The 24,691-nt window shown below is 42.4% G+C and overlaps 1 protein-coding gene across 1 annotated transcript; it reads right to left on the bottom strand.

Moving 5' to 3' along the window:
• Nucleotides 1-476: 476 nt before the first annotated feature.
• LOC117539792 (zinc finger protein 658B-like) lies at nt 477-12,004 on the bottom strand. Its single transcript, XM_034206117.1, has 3 exons — nt 10,959-12,004; nt 1,169-1,839; nt 477-1,086 (listed from the first exon to the last, which is right to left on the bottom strand). The coding sequence occupies exons 1-3, from the start codon at nt 10,998-11,000 to the stop codon at nt 555-557; spliced, it is 1,245 nt and encodes a 414-aa protein (XP_034062008.1). The 5' UTR covers nt 11,001-12,004; the 3' UTR covers nt 477-554.
• Between the last annotated feature and the right edge of the window lie 12,687 nt (nt 12,005-24,691).

The raw sequence follows: 24,691 nt of genomic DNA, 5'->3' as shown, positions 1-24,691 counted from the left end.
TTTCCGGGTCACTACCGGAGGACCGAGGAGTCGAGCAGTCGAGGAGGGGAAATTTGAGTATTGAGAAGCCTCTATTGTACTTAAATCTTGGTATGTAAAGCAATAAAACAGCGCGCTATCGGCAGACGGACAGAAAACGAAACTTAAAGGAACAGTGAACATTATGCCTTGTCAATTCTGACGTTACGTCAACAGATGGCGCTGTTCTCACAGAATCAGCCCATGCAAAGACAGTGTTAAATTGAGCGAAATGAGGAATGGCTAAAATGCATGATTTGTTTGGTATTTTGACAAATAAAAAGTATAAATATGCCTTATATAGGTTTGGTCCTACACTATATTATTCAAATATAGCATGATAGGTCCACTTTAAAGGAACAGTGAACATTATGCCTGTCAATTCTGACGTTACGTCAACAGATGGCGCTGTTGGGATGGGATCTGTAATGGAAAAAAGGATTACCCAACACAAGGCCAATAGATGGGAATTGTTTATTGTAAACTGTGAAAAAAACAAAATATGCTTAATTGCGGCTCCTACACTCTTAAACCCACTATGGTTTTTCTCCTGAGTGAACACGAAGATGTGATTTGAGAGCACTTGATGTAGTGAAAGTTTTCCCACACTCTTCACACCAGTAAGGTTTTTCTCCAGTGTGAATACGGTGATGTGATTCTAGAGCACCTGATGTAGTGAAAGTTGTCCCACACTCTTCACACCAGTAAGGTTTTTCTCCAGTATGAATACGGTGATGTGATACTAGAGCACTTGATTGAGTGAAAGTTTTCCCACACTCTTCACACCAGTAAGGTTTTTCTCCAGTATGAATACGTTGATGTCTTTTGAGAGCACCTGATCTAGTGAAAGTTGTCCCACACTCTTCACAGCTGTAAGGTTTTTCTCCAGTATGAATACGGTGATGTGATTCTAGCGCACCTGATGTAGTGAAAGTTGTCCCACACTCTTCACAGCTGTATGGTTTTTCTCCAGTATGAATAAGGTGATGTGATTCTAGAGCACCTGATGTAGTGAAAGTTTTCCCACACTCTTCACAGCTGTAAGGTTTTTCTCCAGTATGAATACTTGATGTGTTTTGAGAGCACCTGATGTAGTGAAAGTTTTCCCACACTCTTCACACCAGTAAGGTTTTTCTCCAGTATGAATACTTGATGTCTTTTGAGATGATCTGATCTAGTGAAAGTTGTCCCACACTCTTCACAGCTGTAAGGTTTTTCTCCAGTATTAATATGTTGATGTGATTTGAGAGCACCTAATGTAGTGAAAGTTGTCCCACACTCTTCACAGCTGTAAGGTTTTTCTCCAGTATGAATACGGTGATGTGATTCTAGAGCACCTGATGTAGTGAAAGTTGTCCCACACTCTTCACAGCTGTATGGTTTTTCTCCAGTATGAATACGGTGATGTGATTCTAGAGCACCTGATGTAGTGAAAGTTTTCCCACACTCTTCACAGCTGTAAGGTTTTTCTCCAGTATGAATACGGTGATGTGATTCTAGAGCACCTGATGTAGTGAAAGTTTTCCCACACTCTTCACAGCTGTAAGGTTTTTCTCCAGTATGAATACATTGATGTGATTTGAGAGCACCTGATGTAGTGAAAGTTTTTCCACACTCTTCACAGCTGTAAGGTTTTTCTCCTGTATGAATACGTTGATGTGTTTTGAGAGCACCTGATTGAGTGAAAGTTTTCCCACACTCTTCACAGCTGTACGGTTTTTGTCCTGTGTGAATACGCAGGTGGCTCTTTAAATGTCCAGATGCTGTAAAGGATTTGTCACATTGCTGACAGCTGTGACGTCTCTCTCTTCCTTTCGGTTTCTAGAACAGACGGACAGAGAAAGAGAGAAAGTCAATCTAAAAAGCATAAATACACAAGTTAACACAATAAAAACTCACTTAATATAAACCTTGAGTTAACAAAATACTACTTAACAACTGTTTGTCTTTATTATATTTGATACAGTAATACAGCAATATTCTAACCAAAGTATATACCAGAGGTCGTCGTCTTGAACGCCTGTACACCAAAACTGGCCTTGTAGTGCACAAGGACATGTACAACAGCCACATACTTGCCTATAAGGATGCTCTTTCCTCTGCTAAAACAGCATACTATGCCAATTTAATTAGGTTAGGTGAAGGAAACACCAGAACTCTGTTCTCTACAGTCAACAGCATTCTACAGCCACCGGCCTCTCTTGCACCCCACCTGTACTCAACCTCTCAATGTAACACCTTCATGACCTTTTTCAATGCCAAAATCAAAAATATTCACCAGCAACTGACCTCCTCCAGCTATACATCACTTCACTCAACTCCGTATGCTCCCTTCTCCTCCCCACTATCCAGCTTCGAACTTCCCACTGTCGCTGAAATATCAAATCTCATTCGGAAATCAAAATCATCCACCTGCCAGCTTGACCCCCTTCCTACCCACCTAGTTAAAGCATGTCTACCTTCTCTCTCCGCTTTAATTACCGAGATAATTCACTCCTCCCTTACCTCTGGTCTCGTCCCCTCATCCCTCAAAACAGGTGCAATAACCCCTATTCTCAAGAAACCTGGTGCGGACCCCAACAACTTGAATAATTTCCGCCCAATCTCTAATTTACCATTTGTCTCCAAGATACTCGAAAAAACAGTTGCAGCCCAAGTCCACACTCATCTGAACAACAATAATCTTTTTGAAGAATTTCAGTGTGGCTTCCGCTCCTCACACAGTACAGAGACGGCCATGGTTAAAATCACAAACGATCTCCTAGTAGCAGCTGACTCTGGGTTCTTATCGATACTCATCCTCCTTGACCTGACTGCAGCCTTTGACACCATCTCACACCAAATCCTCCTTGACAGATTATCTTCCATTGGTATCACTGGCACATCCCACACCTGGTTTAGATCTTTCCTCTCCGGCCATACTCACTTTGTCCAACTCAAACACTTCAAATCACAGTCCCATCCAGTCTTCACTGGTGTTCCTCAGGGTTCTGTCTTGGGCCCCCTCCTATTTATCATCTACCTCCTACCTCTCGGCCATATCTTCAGAAAATACGCAATCCAATTTCACTGCTACGCGGATGACACCCAGCTCTATTTTTCCACCAAACCCACTTCCACTCTCCCCCCCACTGCCCTTTCCGACTGCTTACTGGTTCTCATCCAACTTCTTAAAACTCAACAGTGATAAAACCGAGTTTCTCCTAGTTGGCTCCAAGTCCACTCTGGCTAAAACTGACAAATTCTTCCTCACTATTGACAATTCCACAGTCTCACCCTCCCCCCAAGTTAAGAGTCTGGGTGTCATCCTTGACAGCACCTTATCATTTGAAGCTCACATCAACAACATCACTCGATCTGCCTACTTCCACCTCCGCAATATTAACCGCCTCCGCCCGTCACTCACACCCAACAGCACCGCCATCCTCGTCCACGCCCTCGTTACGTCCCGTATCGATTATTGCAACTCCATCCTCTCTGGTCTTCCTCAGAAATCCCTACGTAAGCTCCAACAGGTCCAAAACTCAGTCGCCCGTATCATCACCAGAACTCCTTTCATTAATCATATCACTCCGGTTCTCTAACAACATTGGCTCCCCGTTAAGCACCGCATAGACTTCAAAGTGTTGTTCCTCACCTTCAAGGCCCTTCACACTCTTGCCCCTCCATATCTCTCTGAGCTCCTTCACATCTACACTCCCTCTCGTACTCTCCGATCCTCCTCTGCCTTCCAACTCACTGTACCTTCTGCCCGCCTGATCACCATGGGGTCACGAGCCTTCAGCCACTCTGCCCCCCGTCTCTGGAACTCTCTCCCACAAGACATCCGCAATATGGACTCCCTCCCACCCTTCAAATCCAGCCTGAAAACACACCTTTTTAAACTGGCGTATTCTATTTCTTAATCTCTGCTAAACTGATTGTTGTTTTTAAGTCTCTGTTTTTTAAGTCTCTGTTATTTAAGTATTTTTTTTAAGTCTTGTATTACTGTGTGCTCTTCTTTGTTGATTGTTTTAAATTATGCTCTGTAAGGTGTCCTTGAGAGCTTTGAAAGGCGCCCATAAATAAAATGCATTATTATTATTATTAGAGGTGGGGGACTCGAGTCACATGACTTGACTCGAGTCACATGACTTGCCTATTTTTTGACTTGAGACTTGCTTGACTAACATTGATAAAAGACTCGACTTGACTTTGACTTGGTATTCATGACTTGAGACTTAGGCTTGAGACAGATGACTCGAAAGGACTTTACTTTTTAAAATAGAATATTTCCATTTGCATTTGTACGAAGCACCTAGAGGGCAATGAAAGAAAAAAAAGAGAGAGAAAGTCTCTTCTCGTTCGCAGGAGAAAGTAGGAAGTGGAGCGCACAGGAGACAGCCGTTTCATTGCAGACTGTTATGCTTATGTGGGGAAATACATACATTATTTGAGATAGATTTCAAACTCGGACTTCATTTTAGGGACATTTCGGCCAGGGGTGTAGAGTTATTTGTTCAAGCACCGGATCGGAAAAACAGGAGAGTCTGTGAACCAGTCTGCCTTGACCTATGTATTCATGTCTGTGACTCTCACAGTATCTGCTGCTTCATAGAAGAAAAACCTCCTTCACTTCATGAAATCTCTGCAGCACCAGGAGGCAGTAACGTGACCTATGTATTCATGACACACACACACACACACACACAAATTATTCCCCCTATCACCTGTTGTATGTTTTCAGAGCCCCACTCTCCATTGTTGTTAATGTTGAAAATAAAACTCTAGTTTCATAACCACTGTCTTTTAACTGATTTAAACTGGGGTTATTCATCAGGATTTCGTAGGACTTGACTTGCTTGACTCTCACCCCAGTAACTTGAGACTTGCACATGTATGACTTACTCCCACCTCTGGTATACAGGAGACAGAGGGAGACGGCATCCTGTCACTGCGAGTCTCAGTATGCTCCGTTCCTCTTGTGTTTTGTTTTTTTGTCTAAACTTTGTTGTGTCTGTATGAAACGTCATTTTGAGAGACCATGGTTTTGATCCTGTGGATTACGTTTGCCTTCTGCAGACCATGTCTGACCATTCAACTTTCCAAGACCCACCTGAGTGACAGCACGAACAGGTATGGTGAGGAGCCCCGGCCTCTACGCTGCTACAGACGCGAGGCAATGCTAGGGCTACAATGCTATCGGCCTCCTACGAATACACCAAGCCATCTGTGCTCTTCGTTATTGGATGAAATCCCTCGGGAGCCGCTTAGAAACACCAGGAAAAAGAGACGAGGAAGGAGGGGAGGCGTTCAGAATACGGCGGAGATTCAGCCGGCCACCACTTCCATCCATCATTCTCACAAACCTGCGCTCATTGAGCAACAACGTGGACACACTAAGGACATACACAAGGTACTGTCATGAATTTCTCGAGGCCTCTTTATTATGTTTCACAGAAAGTTGGCTTCAATCTACGATGCCTGAATCTCTCTTTGAAGTACCCGGACTCACCCTTGTTCGAGCAGACAGGGATGCGAACTCGGGGAAAACCAGAGGAGGTGGTATTTGTGTGTATATTAATGATCTGTGGTGCCGATCATACTCAGTCAAATGTAAAACCTGCAATCCCAACGTAGAAATTCTCGGCATGACGTTAAGACCCTTTTATCTGACTAGAGAATCCGGGTGTATTTGACTGTTTGTTGTTTACGTGCCTCCCAGCGGCAGAGGACACTGTGTTCACGAGCTGCAACTCAGCCACCCCGATGCACCGGCAATAGTGCTCGGGGACATGAAGCAATGTCGCCTGGAGACTGTGTTACCTGGGTTCCAGCAGTATGTTAGGGATCACAGCAGGAAAGACAATATCCTGGACAAATGCTTTGTTAATGATAAAGGAGCCTATGTGTCTAAATACAGACCACCAATACTGAACTCTGATCATAGTGTTGTGAATATGATACCAGTGTATAAGACCAAACTCAAGGGAACCAGAAAAGAAAGTAATAAATCATATGTGACTAAGGACATAAAACAAAGACTATGGAGCACTTGAACAGACAGAGAAAGAACTGAAAGTCAAATTGAGGGAATCAAAACACACAGAGAGCTTTTGGGAAATGCTTTTAAAGCCAAAGACCCCAAAAAAGTGTGGGACACCATGAGAACCGTGACAGGAATGACCTCTTCAGCTAAACCTATTGTGACGGACAAGACATACTTGATCCATACCAATTTGCCTATAAGCAAGGGGGTGGTACTGCTGCTACTCTGGTTCACATCATCACTAAACATTTAGATAAACGTCACACCTATGCAAGAGCCCTCTTCCTAGACTTCTCAGCAGCAACACAATACAAGCAGACATCTTGGTGTCAAAAATGGAAGTAAATCCATACCTGATTTAGTGGTATGCCGCTTTCCTCACCAGTAGAGAGCAACTTGACCAAACCCTGTCATCTGCCATCACAACCAATGTAGGGCCCCCCAGGGCTGCGGGAGTTCAGCTGTGCTCTTAGCTTCTTTTAGCTTCTTTTGATGACTTTACTGAACTGCTGTCTATAACATCTCAGTAAATGAGCTAATAGATTATTTAAATTCAAAAATAACTAAGGTAAAGGAAGTGACTGGGAAGAAAAGATCTCCATGGAGAAAGGCCATGACCGTGAGAACAGCAAAAAGAGAGTGTCGAAAAGCTGAACGCAGGTGGAGAAAAATAAATCTCCAGGTTCACTTTGAAATCTATAAAGAGAGACTTGGCTTTTATCATTTGGAATTGTAAATTGCACGACAGTCTTTCTTCTCTGACATCATTACCAAAAACAAAAACAATGCACGTGCCTTATTTGCTACCGTGGACAGACTAACTAACCCCCCAGTGTCAGTATCCCCCCCCCCATTCAGAAAATCAGACCAGCAGTCAGTGCCTCTGCATCAGGTACAGCAGATGTGTTGTCTCTGTGTCCACCTAAAATCAATACAAACACCATGACACAGTTCCATCAGATTAATGATAAAAACCTAGAGGACATTATTCAACTTCTGAAATCCTCCTCCTGCTGCCTTGATATTATTCCAACAGGGTTTTTCAAGATGGTTTTCCTTGCATGGCCTCAGATCTACTTCACACCTCATTCACACCAACGGTGTTTCAGGGCCGGTTCGGAGCTGGAGCTTGAAAAGCACCGGGTTTTCCTGTTCACACTTGCGGCTTTCACACCAGCGCTTTTCCCTTTCTAGCTCCGAGCTAGAGCTTTTCTGGTTCAGCTCCGGTTTCCCTTTTCTGCCCCCGTTCTGTTCACACCGCCCAGCACCCGACTGGTGCTGCCGCTGCTGCGTCATGACGTCACCATTTACATCGCTGATTTGCTCCCCAACGGCATTACGGCGCTCACAACAACAACAACGGGGAACTGCGTCGGGTCGATGATCGTGTTGCTTTTAATCACACGAAGCCAGAATAAATTAATAACGACTTCTCCAACCTTATGCTTTGCTCCAGAGTGCCGTGGTTCATTGTTTATTAATGTGTTTCTGCAGCATTTACCGACCGCTGCAGTGTTGGCTGCTCTTCCACGGGAGTTTATTCTCCTCCGTTAGCTCCCGGTTAGCTCACACTGCAGCGGCCGCTCTAAAGTATTCACTGTCCGACTCACACAAGCAGCTGATACATATCCCCAGTTCCCCTTAGCCTAAGTGAATGTGTGTCAGTCTGAAGTGACGCTGTTTGGTATCACAACGCTGTTATGAAAGTTTCTCTGGTATAAAATGGGTGATGTTAGCATAGCAACCGAAGCTAAACTGACTACTTGCTATTGCTATCCTATTGTGGCATAAACCGTTTTCTACAGGCACATTTTACCGGCGCATTTTTATTATGATTCTACTTGTGATAGTCGGACACGACAACCTGTGCAGCCCATGTATTGATTCCATCCGATAGCTGCTATAATACAAAACAACACGTCTGCCTCTCTCCACAATGATCAATAACAGTGAACGGATGGTCAAAGTAAGGTACAAATAAACAGAATCACACGAAGCCTGGTTAGTGTTGCCTGACTTTATAAAGTGTGTTTATAAGCAGGGGTGCACATCACTTTTTTGCCCTGGTTCTCAAAGGAGCACCTGGAGATGTTGCTCATCCTTAAAATGAAATAAACGGTAACTTTTGAGGGGTCTTGACTTTATTTGCCAGACACACGGCACTGAACACACATGCAGAGGTGAACACAGAACACACATGCAGAGGTGAACACAGAACACACATGCAGAGGTGAACACTGAACACACATGCAGAGGTGAACACAGAACACACATGCAGAGGTGAACACTGAACACACATGTAGAGGTGAACACTGAACACACATGCAGAGGTGAACACAGAACACACACGCAGAGGTGAACACTGAACACACACACAGAGGTGAACACAGAACACACATGCAGAGGTGAACACTGAACACACACACAGAGGTGAACACAGAACACACATGTAGAGGTGAACACTGAACACACATGCAGAGGTGAACACAGAACACACACACAGAGGTGAACACTGAACACACATGCAGAGGTGAACACAGAACACACATGCAGAGGTGAACACAGAACACACATGCAGAGGTGAACACAGAACACACATGCAGAAGTGAACACAGAACACACATGCAGAGGTGAACACTGAACACACATGCAGAAGTGAACACAGAACACACATGCAGAGGTGAACACAAGACAACATTAGCACGACCAGTAATCCTACAAGCTGTCATCACTACCCTCCTGACTGTTCTCCTCACTGTCTTCCTCTCTGTCAGACATGGTAGCTAATGATGTAGGCCTACTTCTTCCTCTCTGGTTGAGTCTGCGATTAGCTGCTTGCATCCACAAGTCAACAGCTGGGTTTGGGTCGAAAGTCTCTGTTGTCATCTTAGACAAGTGGATGTAATCAAATAAGTATGTGAACATAACCAATAACCTACCATAACCAATAACAAATTAATTTAACTTATTTTATTTTTGTTGTTCATATTTTATTTTACCTTAACATTTATTTATGCACTTTTTTTTATCTCTCCAGTTTTAAAGGATATTTTTGGTTACTGTCCTATAGTATACATTGGAATGATTTTAAACCTGTTTATCCCAATAATTATAAAGGAGTGCCTTGGAAATATGTGTTTACATAAATTGTGACCAAACCGTTTGAACTTAGACTAAAGTGAACTATCTAAACACTCAGAGTCCTTACCTCACTGAGCTGTAGTATCAGCCTCTCAGTCTGACTGGAGAGGACTCTCCCTCCACATTATTGTAGAAACATCTTCTTCTTATATCCGTTAAAGCAGCTAGCACCAGATGCTAATAACAACAGCGCCGGTACCGGGCGGTGCGCCCTTCTCTCTCCCTCGCTCACTCGCATTTTGGCTGTGAGCTGCGGGCGCCAGATAAACCAACATCCCCCATTTTCATCACTTACAACGCCCATCGTACAGGGCAAATGAAACGTGTAACCGGGGTGAAAAGGGTGTTACATTTACTTAATTATGAATATTGTTACATCAAGGCCTCCCAGAGCTGCCAGCGCAGCGCCTCCACAGATCTGGCGCCCTAGGCGAACATCTATTATGCCAGTGCTACGGGCCGGCCCTGATGCCGCATGCGCACCAGTTATGTGCAGCCCTGTTTATAAGCACTACTGCTTGTAGGCAGGCATGACAGTCGACCCATGTTCAGGGGAGGTGGGTTTAGTTTGCTGCACGCCTCGACGTAAGAGAGACGTAAGCGACGCCACCTCTTAGCTCCGAAGCTCTTGCCTCTAGACCGACAATTTTTTGGAGCTGGAAGTTACCGGATTCCGGAGCTAAGAGCCGGCGCCGCTGCGGTGTGAACAGGAAAAAACGGCGCATTTAAGGCTCCAGCTCCGAGCCGGAGCTGAAAAAGCGCTGGTGTGAAAGGGGCAACTGAAGCGGAGCAGCCTCTTAGCTCCGGAATCCGGTTCGTTTCAAGCACAAAAAAATGTCCGGCCAGAGAAAACTTTCCGGAAACTTACCACCCTAGCAGTAACTATAGTAACGCAGTGTAGGCGGAGCCGCGACGTCATCTTCAATGTGTGTCACTACCCGATCTGCAGCCCTGCCCTATCTGCAGTGCGCATGTGCGAGATGGTCCGCCATATTTGACAACTCCATACGGCAACTCTAATAGGACATTTGACACAGTGGCGTTTGGCAAAGCAGAAAAAGAACACTCAAAAAACCCGACAATATTAATCTGAACGAGAGAGATGAGTTATTGTTATTACAACGTGACTTCACTATTATTGAACAACTCCTTTTATTGGGTCATTTTATTGGGTTAAGTACATTGTCAGAATAAGTGAGAAATGGATGTAACTTCTGTTAGACAGCCATCATACATACTGAAGAAATATTGACTGAATGTATGCAATATGTATGGCATTCATAATTTATATCTAATTACATTAACTGTGAATGTCCTTCATTTTATTTCAAATAACAACATATTTTAATAAAGATATTTGAGAGTTTATGACTCGCGCATGAACGATGCAAATCGGGCAGCCGTCTAGATGTCAAATGTCCTATTAGAGTTGCCGTATGGAGTTGTCAAATATGGCGGACCTTCTCGCACATGCGCACTGCAGATAGGGCAGGGCTGCAGATCGGGTAGTGATAATGTGAACCACAAAACCAACATCAGCCGTTAGCTGTTAGCCCTCAGAGCTCACAGCTCCTCATATCTGTTTAGAAACTAGACAGAAGTTAAACAAGTACAAACCACAGACTGTCCGTGTCATGGTGAATACAGTCGCTGCTTTATTTATGTCTGTATAGGGCGTTCCGAGCTGAATAAGGGCGTCAAATGAAGGCAAGACGCCCGCCTGGCGGAAACGCTGGAATTAGGAATATATTGTGATGAAGTGCACACTGACCTGAGCTCCAGGGGTCTCTTTCTTCTCCTCCATGCTGCTCATCAGCTGTCCTGATGAAGACCACAGAGCTGCTTCATTATTAATATAATACAAATATTTAGATATAATTCATCATAAACTGTCAGCAGTGAAGAGGAGGAATTCAAAGAGTTTATTCAATGATATGTTCTATTTCTAGATGCTTATATGTAGTGTTTTATCACACCATGTGCAGTGCCTTGTCTTATCTATGCTGCTGTGACGTAAACATGTTCCAAATTGATCCATTTAGTCAATGTGAAGCTAAGCAGAGGAGAACATGATAGAAAGGTCAGATAGTTATTAACGTTACATGCACATTACTTTAACCATTACGATAAAAAGTTGGTTTTCTGTGTAAATTATTATTAATATAATACAAATATTTAGATATAATTCATCATAATCTGTGTAGCAACTTACATTCTAACTTACAGCTCACAGTTTGTTCACTTTTATTTCATTAAAATGACTTTATTCACATAGAAAGTGACATTAATGGTTGTTTGAACCACTGTTATAGCGCTATCCGTGTGTAACTATCACTAAGTTAACACAGAAAGCAAACATTAGCTAGTGAGACTGTTTAATGTACTCCATGTATACAGTATTTTCTGTATATTGTGTATTCTTTAGATACTCTAGTGATATGTGTCCTGTGTGTATACTTGCTGCTAATGCTTCATTTGTATTATATCTTATTGCATCTTTTAAATATGTTTAACTCGTGTAATGCCTGAAAACACTTCTGCTGTGACACATTCATTTCCCAGTTTAAGATAAATCATTATTTAAATAAAGTATATCTATTTATCTAATGAGCTAAACCGTCGCTTAGCTTAGCGTTAGCTGCTAACTGAAGAACCCCATTCATTTCAATGGGAAAAATGCTACGTCACGGCGAATGGCGATGCTAATAAGCTAGTTAGCATATATTTAAAACCATATCTATGGTAAAGAGCACCAACACAACAACTCAAACCGTCTTAAACACAACTGGTGTAATAAATAACTAACATAAAGTCAGCTGAGCATTACAAATCAACTGTTACTCCCCCAGAGCCGAACTGGAATAATAACTGTAGCTGTTAGCCGATAGCTTTCAGACTGTAGCTGTTAGCCTTTAGCTGTTAGCTTTCAGACTGTAGCTGTTAGACTGAAGATTACAGCTGTTGTGTTAAATAAAATAACTTCTGATTCGTGATTAACTGTAAACTAAGAGGTTTAATCCACTCACCACCTCTTCTTCTTCTTCTTCTTCTTCTTCTTCTTCTTCTTCTTCTTCTTCTTCTTCTTCTTCTTCTTCTTCTTCCGTGTTTATTGGCGGTTGGCAAACCAACTTGTAGGCGCATTACCGCCACCAACTGGACTGGAGTGTGGACAAGAGACTATGCAGAAAACAAGAAACAAAACAAACAAAACAAAGAACCAAAACTCTAGATTATTTTAAATGTATCAATTTCTCTTAGAAACTTAATAATCTCACAATATATATTGCCTGATGTTTTCCCTAACAGCCCTGATAGCGACAAGTCATGGAATGTTGCTTTCTTCAGTGTCTGGAAAAGCACATTTCTCTGAGTACTATATTTCCTGCAAAGCAGTAAAACATGCTCAACAGTTTCTGGCTGGCTGCAGTGTATACACTTTCCGGTTGGATGCTTTCCTATTATACTTAAAGTATGATTGAGACCTGTATTATACTTAAAGTATGATTGAGACCTGTATTATACTTAAAGTATGATTGAGACCTGATAGGGTCCGTGTACTTTTTGTCAGTTTGATTTTTCGTTATAAACAAAAGCCAAAAAACGGAAATACCAGCCTTTTTCCGTTTTTTCGTTTTTTATTTAAAACGAAAAAACGGGAAACCAAAGCCGTTTTTCCGTTGTTGTTGTCTGAATAAAAAGACCGATAACGAGAAAACCTAATTAAAAAAAGGTAAGTGTACGTTTTGTTAGTTTGGGGAAGGTCTCTGGTTTTCTACCAGTGTCAGGGCTGAGTAAACATTTAAACACCTTTTGCTGTATTATTCCCGCAAGGTGAAGCTAATAAATACAACAAAAACGTCGATGCCTTGTCTGGACAATGGATTAATTACCGGCTCCTGATCTGCGTAAGATCTGCTAACTGGTGCCTCAGTGGCCTTTTGAAACTTTGGTGTTGTTGACAAATATCCACTACAGGCGGTACTACACTTCCTTTAGGTTGCTGGGCCCGGAAGACTTTTTCCCATTGAAAAACTAAATAAACTACCCAGTATGAACGTTTGTATAGCCCTTATTAAAAACATTCGTTCCTCAAGTTGTAAAAATGTGCTAATAACGTGATTCTGAGAGTTATTTCCCTCTGCATTATGAACGCGCATCTAACCCACGGGACGGAGCCGCCCGGCACGTTCATGTTACGTGTCCAGTGCTACATGAGTTTCTCTTTACCCATGGATGCACAATAACAACGGACCCATATCGCCTTACTGCCAGTGAGCCCACGGAGCTGTAATAATGCACATGTTTGCTGTAATTCATCATTGGTAAAATATTATACTACATGGTAGGGCTGTGCGATTATGGCAAAAATCATTATCACGATTATTTTGGTCAATAATTGATCACGATTATTAAAAACGATTATCCATTTACTTTGAAAACATCCATTTATTGAAAAAAACCGTATGTTAAGAGTTGATTACCCTGAACTTTAAGTATAATTCAACTGAAAAAACAATTAAAAAAATAATAATAATTACATTTTTTTTTAAAAATAAAAATAATAATCGTTTTATTTCGATTACGTTGTTTTCGTAATCGTTGCAAGCCAAAATCGTAATTGCGATTAAAATACGATTAATTGCACAGCCCTACTACATGGGCTGTATGATGTAAAAACTTCTACCGTAAATGTTGTATTAAATAAAGTTAATATGACCGACGTAGATTAACGTTCCTGTAGCTTCTTATTGCACTTGCAATTGTTTTAGTTACTTGTGGGCTAACATGAATAATCACAGTTACTATCCTTTTACTCCATCACATTTAAAAAATAAATAGGCTATTGTTATTTTAACTCCACCACAGTAATCCATCATCAGCTTTACTTTTTAGATAAAGTTTTAATCACAATTGATCATAACAGGCTTCAACATATACATATTTATATATTACAAAGTGGTTTCATGTACAACCATACTTGCCAACATTGAGACCTCAGAAATCTGGAGCATTTCAAAACCGCGGGGGGGGGGTGCTGGTAGTGGATCGCCGGAGCTGTATTAGATTAACATTAACGTGCTTATTGTAGTTGTAAGTGCACTGCCTTGCTTGTAGCACCATCCATCCTTGGTGGAGCATATGTGTGGGCTGGACCTGTATTTTACAGGAAAGGAGTGAGCAGAGGGTGGAGTTGTCCATTCTTGTTCAGTTTTCTGTGATATATCTTCCTCACCCTCTCAGACTTTCAGTTGCGCACTACTAAAGGGACGTGCTACCATGGAAACCAAACAATGGTGTAGTTTAGGATGACCAAACGTCCTCTTTTGCCCGGACATGTCCTCTTTTCACGCCCTGTCCGGGTCGTCCGGGGGGGGGGGTTATAAATTCATGAAAATGTCCGGGTTTCGCGGACCGTTTGCATGTACTTAAATTGACTGGCGCATTGCACAGAATACTACGGTACTCTGTTGCGTGTGTGACGTAATCCCTGAGTGTGAAGCTTTGTGGGCGGCTCTACAACTACGCTGACACACAGAGGAAGGGGACAGAGCGGACCGCAGCTCACATTCACAATGCCAAAGCGCAAATGTACTTTTACAGATGAATTGCAGAAGAAATTCCAAATGTACCGACCCGGTCGGAACAAATGGGAGGCGGAGTGCACCGTGTGCAAAGCTTGCACATACGTGTGTGTGTCCAATAAAGGCGATCTTAAAGCGCACATGGACACAGACAAACAGGAAAGCTGTGCAAGGTGAGAGTTTGTCGGCAAAGTTGACAGACTTCTTTGTTAGACCAGGCAAAACAGAGGATGCTGTAAATGCAGCGGAGGGTGCGTTTGCATTTCACACTGTGAAACATCACAACCGCTACAGATCTATGGATTGCACAAGTGCCTTGCTAAAAAAAGCATTTCCAGACTCTGACACTGCCAATAAATTCAGTAGTGCGCGCACTAAAACCGAAGCCATTGTCAATGGTGTTATAGCGCCCCCCTCGATTGATGTCGCACATGAAGCACTCAAAGAAATCCAGTACTGTGGTGTTTCTACGGGAGTAACCACGGAGCAGTGAAAATATTCCCAATCCAGTACTTTGACTGGAAGAGGGGTGGCATGCAAACAAAATGAATCGAGGTTAAAGACACACCAAATGAGACAGCAGAAACCATTATCTCATTGAAACATTAGCAAAAAACAATTTGTCTGAAAAATGCATTGCATGTATGGCGACAATTGCAACACAAACTTTGGAAGAATCCGACGTGATGAAGGGGAAAGAATGTGTTTGCAAATTTGAAGAGGTTGCTGCAGAAGAACACTCTGATCGGTGTGGGTTGCCCAGCACACTTATTGAATACTTGTGTTCATCATGGGGCAGACACAATAGATATTGAACTTGAGAATATCATGTTCAAAATCGACCAGTACTTCCACATTTACACTGTGCGCACTGAGAGCCTGAAGGAGTACTGTGATTGTGTTGACGTTGAATACAGAAGGATGCTTTCTCACAGCAAGACAAGGTGGCTGTCATTGTTCCCAGGCATTGAGAGGATGATACAGATGTTTCCAGCCTTAAAGGCATTCTTTCTGTCTCAGCAAAAACCACCCATAGTGATCAAGAAGTGTTTTGAAAACGAATTCAGTGAGATCTACCTCTGGCACATGCACTCACTCATGTCTGCGTTCCACACCCACATTCAAGACATGGAAAAGGAGGAGAACTCCATTATGGAGGTAAAGAAAATAATGAACAGCATCCACACCATTCTTCTTGAACGCAAGAGCAACAACTTCATGTCCCTTAAAGTTAAGGGACTACTGGCACAAAAGCGTAGTGATGGACTTGGTAAGGAATATGACCAGTTCTGTGCTGATGTGCAAGGCCTGTACAGTACATGTCTGGAGTATCTGGAGAAGTGGATGACTCCCATGGAAGAGTTCTCCACATTCACGTGGATGGATCTGAGTGAGCCACCAGAGTGGAATGATGTGGAGGCCTGCATCACGTTCCTAGGAGAGAAGGGGGTGGTCATTGATGATGTCAAGTGTTTTGACCAGGTCACCAATCTGAAGAGATTCACAGAAAGGGGATGAGGAGTTCAGTGGCCTGCAGGTGCTCCAGAAGTGGACCAGAAGCATGTTACTCAGAACTACTGAAGATTGCACAGTTTGTCTTTGCACTTTCCTCTCACAATGCAAATGTTGAGAGGGTTTTCTCACTGATGCAGAGCCAGTGGACCAAGGAGAGGAACCAGCTGTCTGTCACTGAAGGGGATCGCAACGCGATGTTTACAGTGAGAACAGCTGTGAGGTCCGTGCAGAAAGCAGAGCAGTGTGTATAATATATATCACTCAGTATAACAGGCCTACATTACTCTCTGTATTTGTATGTATGCTTTAGTTTAGTAGATATACAATCAAAGAGTCGATCTTTTTTTTAACCATTTAGTGCTTCACATAATAAAATACACAACATCTGTAGCCTGATATGCTTTAGGAGCTGTTGTGTGTGTGTGAGTGTGTGTGTGTGTGGTGTGTGTGTGTGTGTGTGTGTGTGTGTGTGTGTGTGTGTGTGTGTGTGTGTGTGTGTGTGTGTGTGTGTGTGTGTGTGTGGTGTGTGTGTGGTGTGTGTGTGTGTGTTGTGTGTGTTGTGTGTGGTGTGTGTGTTGTGTGTGTGTTGTGTGTGTGTGTGTGGTGTGTTGTGTGTGTGTCCTCATCTGTAGCCTGTTATTGTCTCATTATACCCGCACTGTGAATGAATCAAAGTAAATATAGAAGTGGTCATGAACCCTCTGTGCCTCCTGTCATCATTAATGGACGTCTCTTTAAAATGACCGCTCAGAGGAGAGGAGTTCTCATTTCTCTAACCGCCTGCTGCTTCCCCTCCTCTCTCCTCGGTTCCCCTCCTTGACTCCTCCGCTCGCATCTCCTGTGGGCGGGACTAAGTCTCGAGGATAGGAGGAGAGGAGTTAGAGAAATGAGAAAGGGCCCATGTCTTCCGGTTGTTGCCTGTTTTGAATGACAAATACACACTACCGCCGCCTGCTGGTAAGGAGAGTTATTGCCACTCACGCATACGCAGTTCGTACGTGCTCGGCGAGTAAAGTAACGAGTTACTTTACTTAGAGAGTAACGAAGTAGTGTAATATCTAACTTTTTTTTAGAGTAATATGTAATATATTATTAAAAAAATTAGTAACGACCCCATCTCTGGGCATGACAGGGGGGGGAGACCAGGAGGAAAAATGTTTGATTCGAAAATAATATGATACAGTACTTATTAGTACAGTATCATATACATATACATATACAGTTTTATTACGTCTTGGTCTCTGTTTCATTAAAGCTCGCTCTGTGGAGAGAGAGAGAGAGAGAGAGAGAGAGAGAGAGAGAGAGAGAGAGAGAGAGAGAGAGAGAGAGAGAGAGAGAGAGAGAGAGAGATAGAGAGAGAGAGAGAGAGAGAGAGAGCGAGAGAGATAGAGAGAGAGAGATAGAGAGAGGAGAGGAGAGAGAGAGAGAGGGGTGCGCCTAACGGATATAAAGAGTTTTTTCAACAACAAAGTGGAGGAGAGTCTTCTCCTATAAAAATAGCACTTTACCCCTGCTTACACCTACTGTCAGGCCCGGTTCTACGGGGGTGCATAAGGATGCATTGCACCCTCAGTTGAGTCGTTATGCACCCTCATTTGAAAAGTGAAATAAAAAATTACATATATAATAATAATAGTAGAAATAATAAAAAAGAATATAGTTGAAATAAAATATATTGTAATTGTGGTTAAATAACATTGTCTGCTGCATTTATTTGGTCAATTTAAATGGTAAGTAACGTTATTATGTCAGGTGTGCGTGACCTGTGCCGCTGTGCGTTCGTCATCTGCAAGGTGCTTACACAGCAGAAAATGGTTAAAACAACCAGCCCTTATCGCCAGCAGTAACACTGCATCTACTGCAGGTAATAACAGTTCAGATCATGGGGACCCGTTACGTTACGTTACCCGCAGTTCTCCCGCCCGACTCACCGGCTTTGCCCGCCTCGCCCACGGAGGCGGAGCAGCCGTCTTCGTTGCCCCAAACACCGCCACCCCTCAGCGGCCCGCATGTGCCAGAGGACCTCGCAAAACAGAGCCTGTCCAGGTATATTAAAAAAAGTACCCAACTCGCCTGTACAGTGGGGTAAGGCGCTCATTTTGCAGCTCATGGTTTCAAAACAGAGATAGGCTGGAATATTCCTGTAAAAAGATGCCATCTTCTGCATGTAGACATTTCGGTCTTGAAAGGGGAGTGATTTGTAAAATATCCATAGAGAAAAAGTAAATCTGTTTACAGTTCTGTTTCATATGGGCGCTGAGAGATGTATCCATAGATCTCTTCACTTTGCTCTCAAAGTGCACCAGATTGATGCTTTTAACTTCATGAGGGATGAGGACCCCCCTAGAGGAGGTGAGGACCCCCCTAGAGGAGGTGAGGACCCTCCTAGAGGAGGTGAGGACCCCCCTAGAGGAGGTGAGGACCCCCCTAGAGGAGGTGAGGACCCCCCTAGAGGGTGTTCGGTCCACTCACCACTTATAAAAATAGCACTTTACCACTGCACCCTCTCTAATCTCAGATGAGCAGGGGCGGATCTACGGGGGAGCAAGGGGGCAGCTGCCCCCCCCACTGTGGAGCCTTGCCCCCCCAGCTGCCCCCCTAACTTTTGTTTCCCTAAAACTGTACTAAAACAAACCTACACTATTTCCACAAGCTTCTCAAGCAACAAAACAAGCATTACATTAGTTAAAAGTGAATCATTTTAAATATAATTTTAGGCCCGTTAAAAACGCAGCTACGGCCCTGCATTAAACTGCGGAGCGGCATTCACACAGACCGCGGCTCACACCGCTGCAGAGAGGGAGCGAGCTGTCCCAGCACCTATGGATCAGCTTCCCCTGGGAGCATTTCCCTTTCCACTAGTTTTGTTTTTACTAAGGACGATAGCTTGAAACTAAATATTAATAAAACGCTGCCGTTTGAATCGATAGCGTTTAACAGACGGGCGCTGTTTGGGACGTTACAAAATACTACGCAGACAGCGTTAGCTGGGAGATCGATCACTTTGCTAAACTACGTGGTAGCCTACTATTACATCCACGTAAACTACACATCACAGCCATGAGGCCAGATCAATGAAACCAGGATACATCCTTTACTGTAAAAACTGGATCCAAACACAGCTGCCTGTGTGCGCTTGATCAATACTTTCTGATGTTATATGATATGCTACATATTAGCTAGGCTACATGGCCCTAACGTGTAAAGTTATACAAGCATTTGTACCAGTGCTTTTCACAAGTAGACTCTTGCAGGCCAGAGTATAGGAGTGATTCAACAACAACACAAAGACATATGAGAAGTGATCAGGACGAACAGAAAGAGGAAAAGGAAAAGAGAGTTCACTGAATAAAAAAATTAATTAAATATATATTTATTTGGCAGGGACAGTGCACATTGATTGACATTTCTGTAAATGCGCCAGAGTTAGCCAACAGGCTATTTTTCGTCTGTAGTCCCTGGACAGATGTTAAAAGTCATCCTAAAAACAAAAATTCATTTCATATAACAGGTAAAAACAATCAGTAAAACAACATTCAACAGAGATACTTATATAAAAGCATATATAAAAACTATAAAAACTAAACTAAAATACATATTCACAAAGCAGACAGATACAGTTCAAGGCATATGTACAAACAGAGCGTTGTAATGTACAGATTGTGTCAGTGTTGACAGAGCTGACTTTCCACTAACGAGACCAGGAGGGTCAGAGCAGGAGGAAGAGGAGGAGATGAAGAGACCAGGAGGGTCAGAGCAGGAGGAAGAGGAGGAGATGAAGAGACCAGGAGGGTCAGAGCAGGAGGAAGAGGAGGAGATGAAGAGACCAGGAGGGTCAGAGCAGGAGGAGGAGATGAAGACATTAGTGAAGAAGAAGAAATGTATGTGAGGAATAAAGATGAAGTGTCAGAAAGAGGGCCAGAGGCAGGGATCAGGAGGCAGATGAAACTCCAGCTGGACCACATGGTATGTTCTTATTCTCCTTACATATTCCATCACAGCAGCACAATCTAGCAGCTCTTAGTATTGACAAATATTGATTGAAATGTGTTGCTGCACAGGTCACCTGTAGCTCTCTGAAGAGATGGGTGATGTCATTTGTGTACTTAATTATAAGTTGAAATGTTGAGTTTGTCAATCTTAATCTGAAAATACAAAAACTGAAATATAGGTAAGAGAAGAAACTGACACTTCTGTGATGTAATTCCCTCAATGCAGATCACAGATGGACTGATCCACACATGGACTGATCCATTATTTTAATAGGAGGGTAAATGGTATGGCGTGACGGGATTGAAACAAACTGAGGGACAATATTGCAATTTCATAGATAATTCAAGTATTTGTTCAGAATTTATTTTTGATCAGTTAAAGTTGACAAGCATGTGATTATATTAGCAGCAACATTTTGGGATAATTGGCCATTTTGATTTGTTTAATATTAAATTAATATGTAATAATGCTTAGTGAGGACATGCAAATATGTCTGTCTAATACTAAGAAAACCCATTTTTTAAAAACAAAATATATATTTAGTTTGACATTGTAATGCAAAACAACCTGTTCCACTAATTAATTGCTTTAAAATACATGTTGTAGTTTCCTTTCATTTAAAATGGTTGAGGTAAGCTTGGGGGACTCAAAGGGCACCCGATTGTTTGTCTGAACACCTTGTTTCTCTTGTGCATTAAGAACACTTGTGTTAGGGCATGAATTAACAATACATAGGTTATATACAGTATAACATACCACGTACTGTCCGCCCTCCCATGCCACCCTGGCATGACCTCTTGCCCCCCCTTTGCCCCCCCATGTAAAATGTTCTAGAACCGCCACTGCAGATGAGTCATTTTGTTCTGGGACCGGGCCTGCCTACTGTATATGCGGCGAGCCTTCATTGTAACTGTCACACTGTGTATTTGCGTGGGGAGTGTTGCAGTAGAACATTCCTCTGTAGCGCCCGGTGCATTAATGGGAAACCCTAAATGTTTGAGCACCCTCTATGAAACATCAGCTACCCCACAGCACCCCCAAAAGAAATATCTGGCGCCGCCACTGAGCCTGACTATTTGTGTTGGGGGCCCCGACTTGTTTTTTTCTCCAAAGGGGGGGCCTGACAGAAACAGTTTGAGAACCACTGGGTTAATCCAATGTGTCACTTTGAAATTATTTCTGATAATCCATCAGCAATAAAACTAGTTCTAAGTTTTCAGAGCGGAAGGTAGGTTTGGGCAAACTGCGTGCACATAGCTCTCATTTCTCAATGGTAACGTGTATGTGGAAATTCCCCTTCGATTCTATTGGCTCTAACGGTTAAAAAGAGATATCAATCATCAAAATCGACCAATGGGTTCCAGAGAAACGGCAAATACGCCCATTTCCACCCAAATGACCCCATTTGCTAAACCTCTCTAAAAAGGTCAAAGGTCACTTGTTTTGCATCAATCTTGATACAGGGTACTTATTATATGTTGTACTTTGGATTCCTAAAGCTTTTGGTCTACCTTCCCATCATCCAAGGTTAGTTTTAGAAATTCCCCTTCTCATGGACGCCCTGAATCCACCAAACAAGAGTCAACAGAAAAACAGCTGTTGATTGGCAGAGGAGATTTGTCACATTTTTCATGGGCGCACCCCACACACTCAGCTCTGCTGCTCATCCCACAAATGCATGTTCCTCACAAATGTGGTTCCATTGGAAGATAAGAAAACAGGCTTTCCAACGGGATGAGATGTATTGCCAAAAGGCATTGTTACAACACAGAAATCATCTGCCATGATTCTTCTCTGACATCATTACCAAACACAAATTGCCTTACGTTTTTTTTTAAACTATTTTACAACAATGATACTGTACATTGTTGTGAGTTTTCATAGTATGTTTAATACTTAAAAACGAAAGTTAGTTATAATCAAATATAATCAATTATATTCTTGTATAACCCACAATGAAAATGCTTCATATTTTAGGTTTTCTATAGTTACAGTATAAACAAAACCAAGTGGGTTGTTTAGGTTGAGTTTTCTTCCTCTCCTCTGGCAGCAGTCCAGAGAGAGGGGGGGGGGGGGCTTCACACTAAGGGGAAAAACATTAAGAGGCCAAAGAGAGTTCATGTCCTTTTTACCTCATATGAAAGGGTGTCTTATCCCATAACAGCTGTGGAACATGTTGGGACATGTTCAGCCTTGTACATTATGCGCATGCGCGGTTTTCAACTGAATTGGGGTGTAAGAGGAGGAGTTTGTTTTTTTGGGTTTAGGATCCAGTTTTTTTTAGCATAAAGAGACTGGTTTTTTTGAGAGAGCGCGAGAGAGGGGGGGTGACCCCTGGTAGACTCTCTCCGGGTAGGCTGTGTGCTTCAGAGCTGGGTTAATAGCTCTCGGTAAGGTCCTTCTAGACGGGGTAAATATCTCTCGAATGTATTGGTTGTTGGCTGAGTGGAATGATTTGATGAGAGAAAGTGTGTGAACCTTTATAAATACCGCGACCTGTGGGGAAAATCTGGTCCCCCGAAATTTGCGGACAGGAATGGGTTTTTGAGTGTTAATCCGCCGTCTGTGTCGGAAAAAGTGTTTGAAAATTATAAATACCGCGACCTGTAAGGACCTTCCTTCGAATTTTGCGGATAGGAATGGGTTTTTGAGTGTTAATCCGCCGTCTGTGTCGGAAAAGTGTATGAAAACTGATGTGAATAAATGGGTGAATGAAAAGTTGAATGCGCTTTTTATTGTCACCGGTCTTTTTACGAGGAAATACCTCTAAATTCTATCGGGAGAATTTTAAAATGTCACAACTGAAATGGGCAGTTGAAATTAAAACATTTGGTAATAAATGTAAGACTGTGAATTAAAGTTTCATTTGAACATGATCACAGCACGGTTTTTTTGTTAGGATGATTATAATGTTGTAAAGAGAGAAGGTAAAAACCCTGTATTAGTTTGGACCTATTTTTCTTCAAATAAACTGAATCCCACCTGTTGGATTGGGATCCTTTAAAAGACACCTGTGCCCTCCTCTCCTGCGTCAAAGGTAAGATTGCACCCTGCCACACACACTTAGGTAGGAGCACACTCCATTTACTGATATCAAAATCCTTCGGGATCGCTTAAACAGATTAAAAAAGAGTTGTCTGAATTGAAACAGCAGTTAATTGAACCTTGGTTCTTCGGGAAGTTAGTAGAGGTGAGATCTTGCTGACGTTGGTGGATCTGAGCCAAGCAGCAACCTTACATAGACTCAATAATCTTCGGAAAGGTCAATTAGGAGGTCAGAATAATTTGCCGGAATAAATTAACAGGACCTCTCAATACTCTAAACATGGCGCCCAACGTGGGGCTCTGTGAAAAATAATACTTTTACAGAGTCAAAATACAAGAACCAAAACGACCTAGTGAAAAAAGTCGATGAATACAAATCAGCGAAATACAGGCTGAAAGTCTTGTTAAAATACCTACCCCAAATCCTAGAATATATATAATTAAACCTGAAAGTGTAGTAATTTAAGTTAATACTATTGCACCGGACTGAGGGTTATATTATATCGGATATAGCTGTCTGATTAAAGAAGCTAAAGAAGGTTCATTTTCCCCTAGTCAAATTAAGAAGCCTGTGGTCCCTTTAACACAGGTTTAGGTGGCTAAAGTGAAGTCAGCCGTAGGAGCACTGCTCAGTACTTGTCCAATTACTTTGAAACTTATAGGTAGGACTTGACCAAGAGCTGCGGTTTTGAACTTTTGCGTTAAAACATAACGTGGGGAAGAGTTAATAGGAGATTTAATAAAGATAAACATAGGTCTAAAGGTACCTATGCTGTTTAAAAAATTCGAAGCTCGGTAAATAAAACTCTTAGCTGAGGTACCCGCATGTACTAACTGAATCCAGAAAGAGAACTTAGAACCAAGTGACGGTATAGTCGGACTGATCACCCGTCGAGAGTAAAGCCTAGGAACTTGCATGTGTATAAAAGAGTGAACTTGAACCCTTTAAATACATTTTTGTGTTGTTTTTTAAAACAAACAAACAAAAATAAATGGCGGACGAGGTTAGAACGCAGTTTTTAATGACTCGGAGCCAACCACACAGGGGGGATACACAGAAGCAAAATCCGGAGCTTCTGCCCGCCCTGGTCAGCTTAGCCCAGACCCACGGGCGTACCGCGACCAAAATACTTTCCTGTCAGACTACCGTTTGACAGAGAGCAACAAGCAGGTGGTATAATGTTTGAGACCCTATCTCCACCATACAGGGATAAAAAGCTCAAAAAATGCCATTTAGGAGTATCCCATCTACTACTCCTAGAAAGAAAAAAAAAAAAAACCCACATTGTTAGACCTGATATTCAGGAAAAAGGAATGTTGGAAAATAATAATGTCAAATATTGAAAATCTTAAACTGGGATCAACAAAC

The sequence above is a fragment of the Gymnodraco acuticeps genome, unplaced genomic scaffold (assembly GCF_902827175.1).
Source record: "Gymnodraco acuticeps unplaced genomic scaffold, fGymAcu1.1, whole genome shotgun sequence".
Taxonomy (NCBI): Eukaryota; Metazoa; Chordata; class Actinopteri; order Perciformes; family Bathydraconidae; genus Gymnodraco; species Gymnodraco acuticeps.
This window is presented reverse-complemented; position numbering and strand designations above follow the sequence as displayed.

Excerpts from the sequence above, each read along its gene's own strand:
- LOC117539792 (XM_034206117.1), bottom strand. The coding sequence starts at position 11,000 with ATGAGCAGCATGGAGGAGAAGAAAGAGACCCCTGGAGCTCAG. Across the intron at positions 1,840-10,958 it reads AAGAGACCCCTGGAGCTCAG|AAACCGAAAGGAAGAGAGAG; the intron begins GTCAGTGTGCAC and ends CGTCTGTTCTAG. Across the intron at positions 1,087-1,168 it reads GATCATCTCAAAAGACATCA|AAGTATTCATACTGGAGAAA; the intron begins AGTATTCATACT and ends TCAAAACACATC.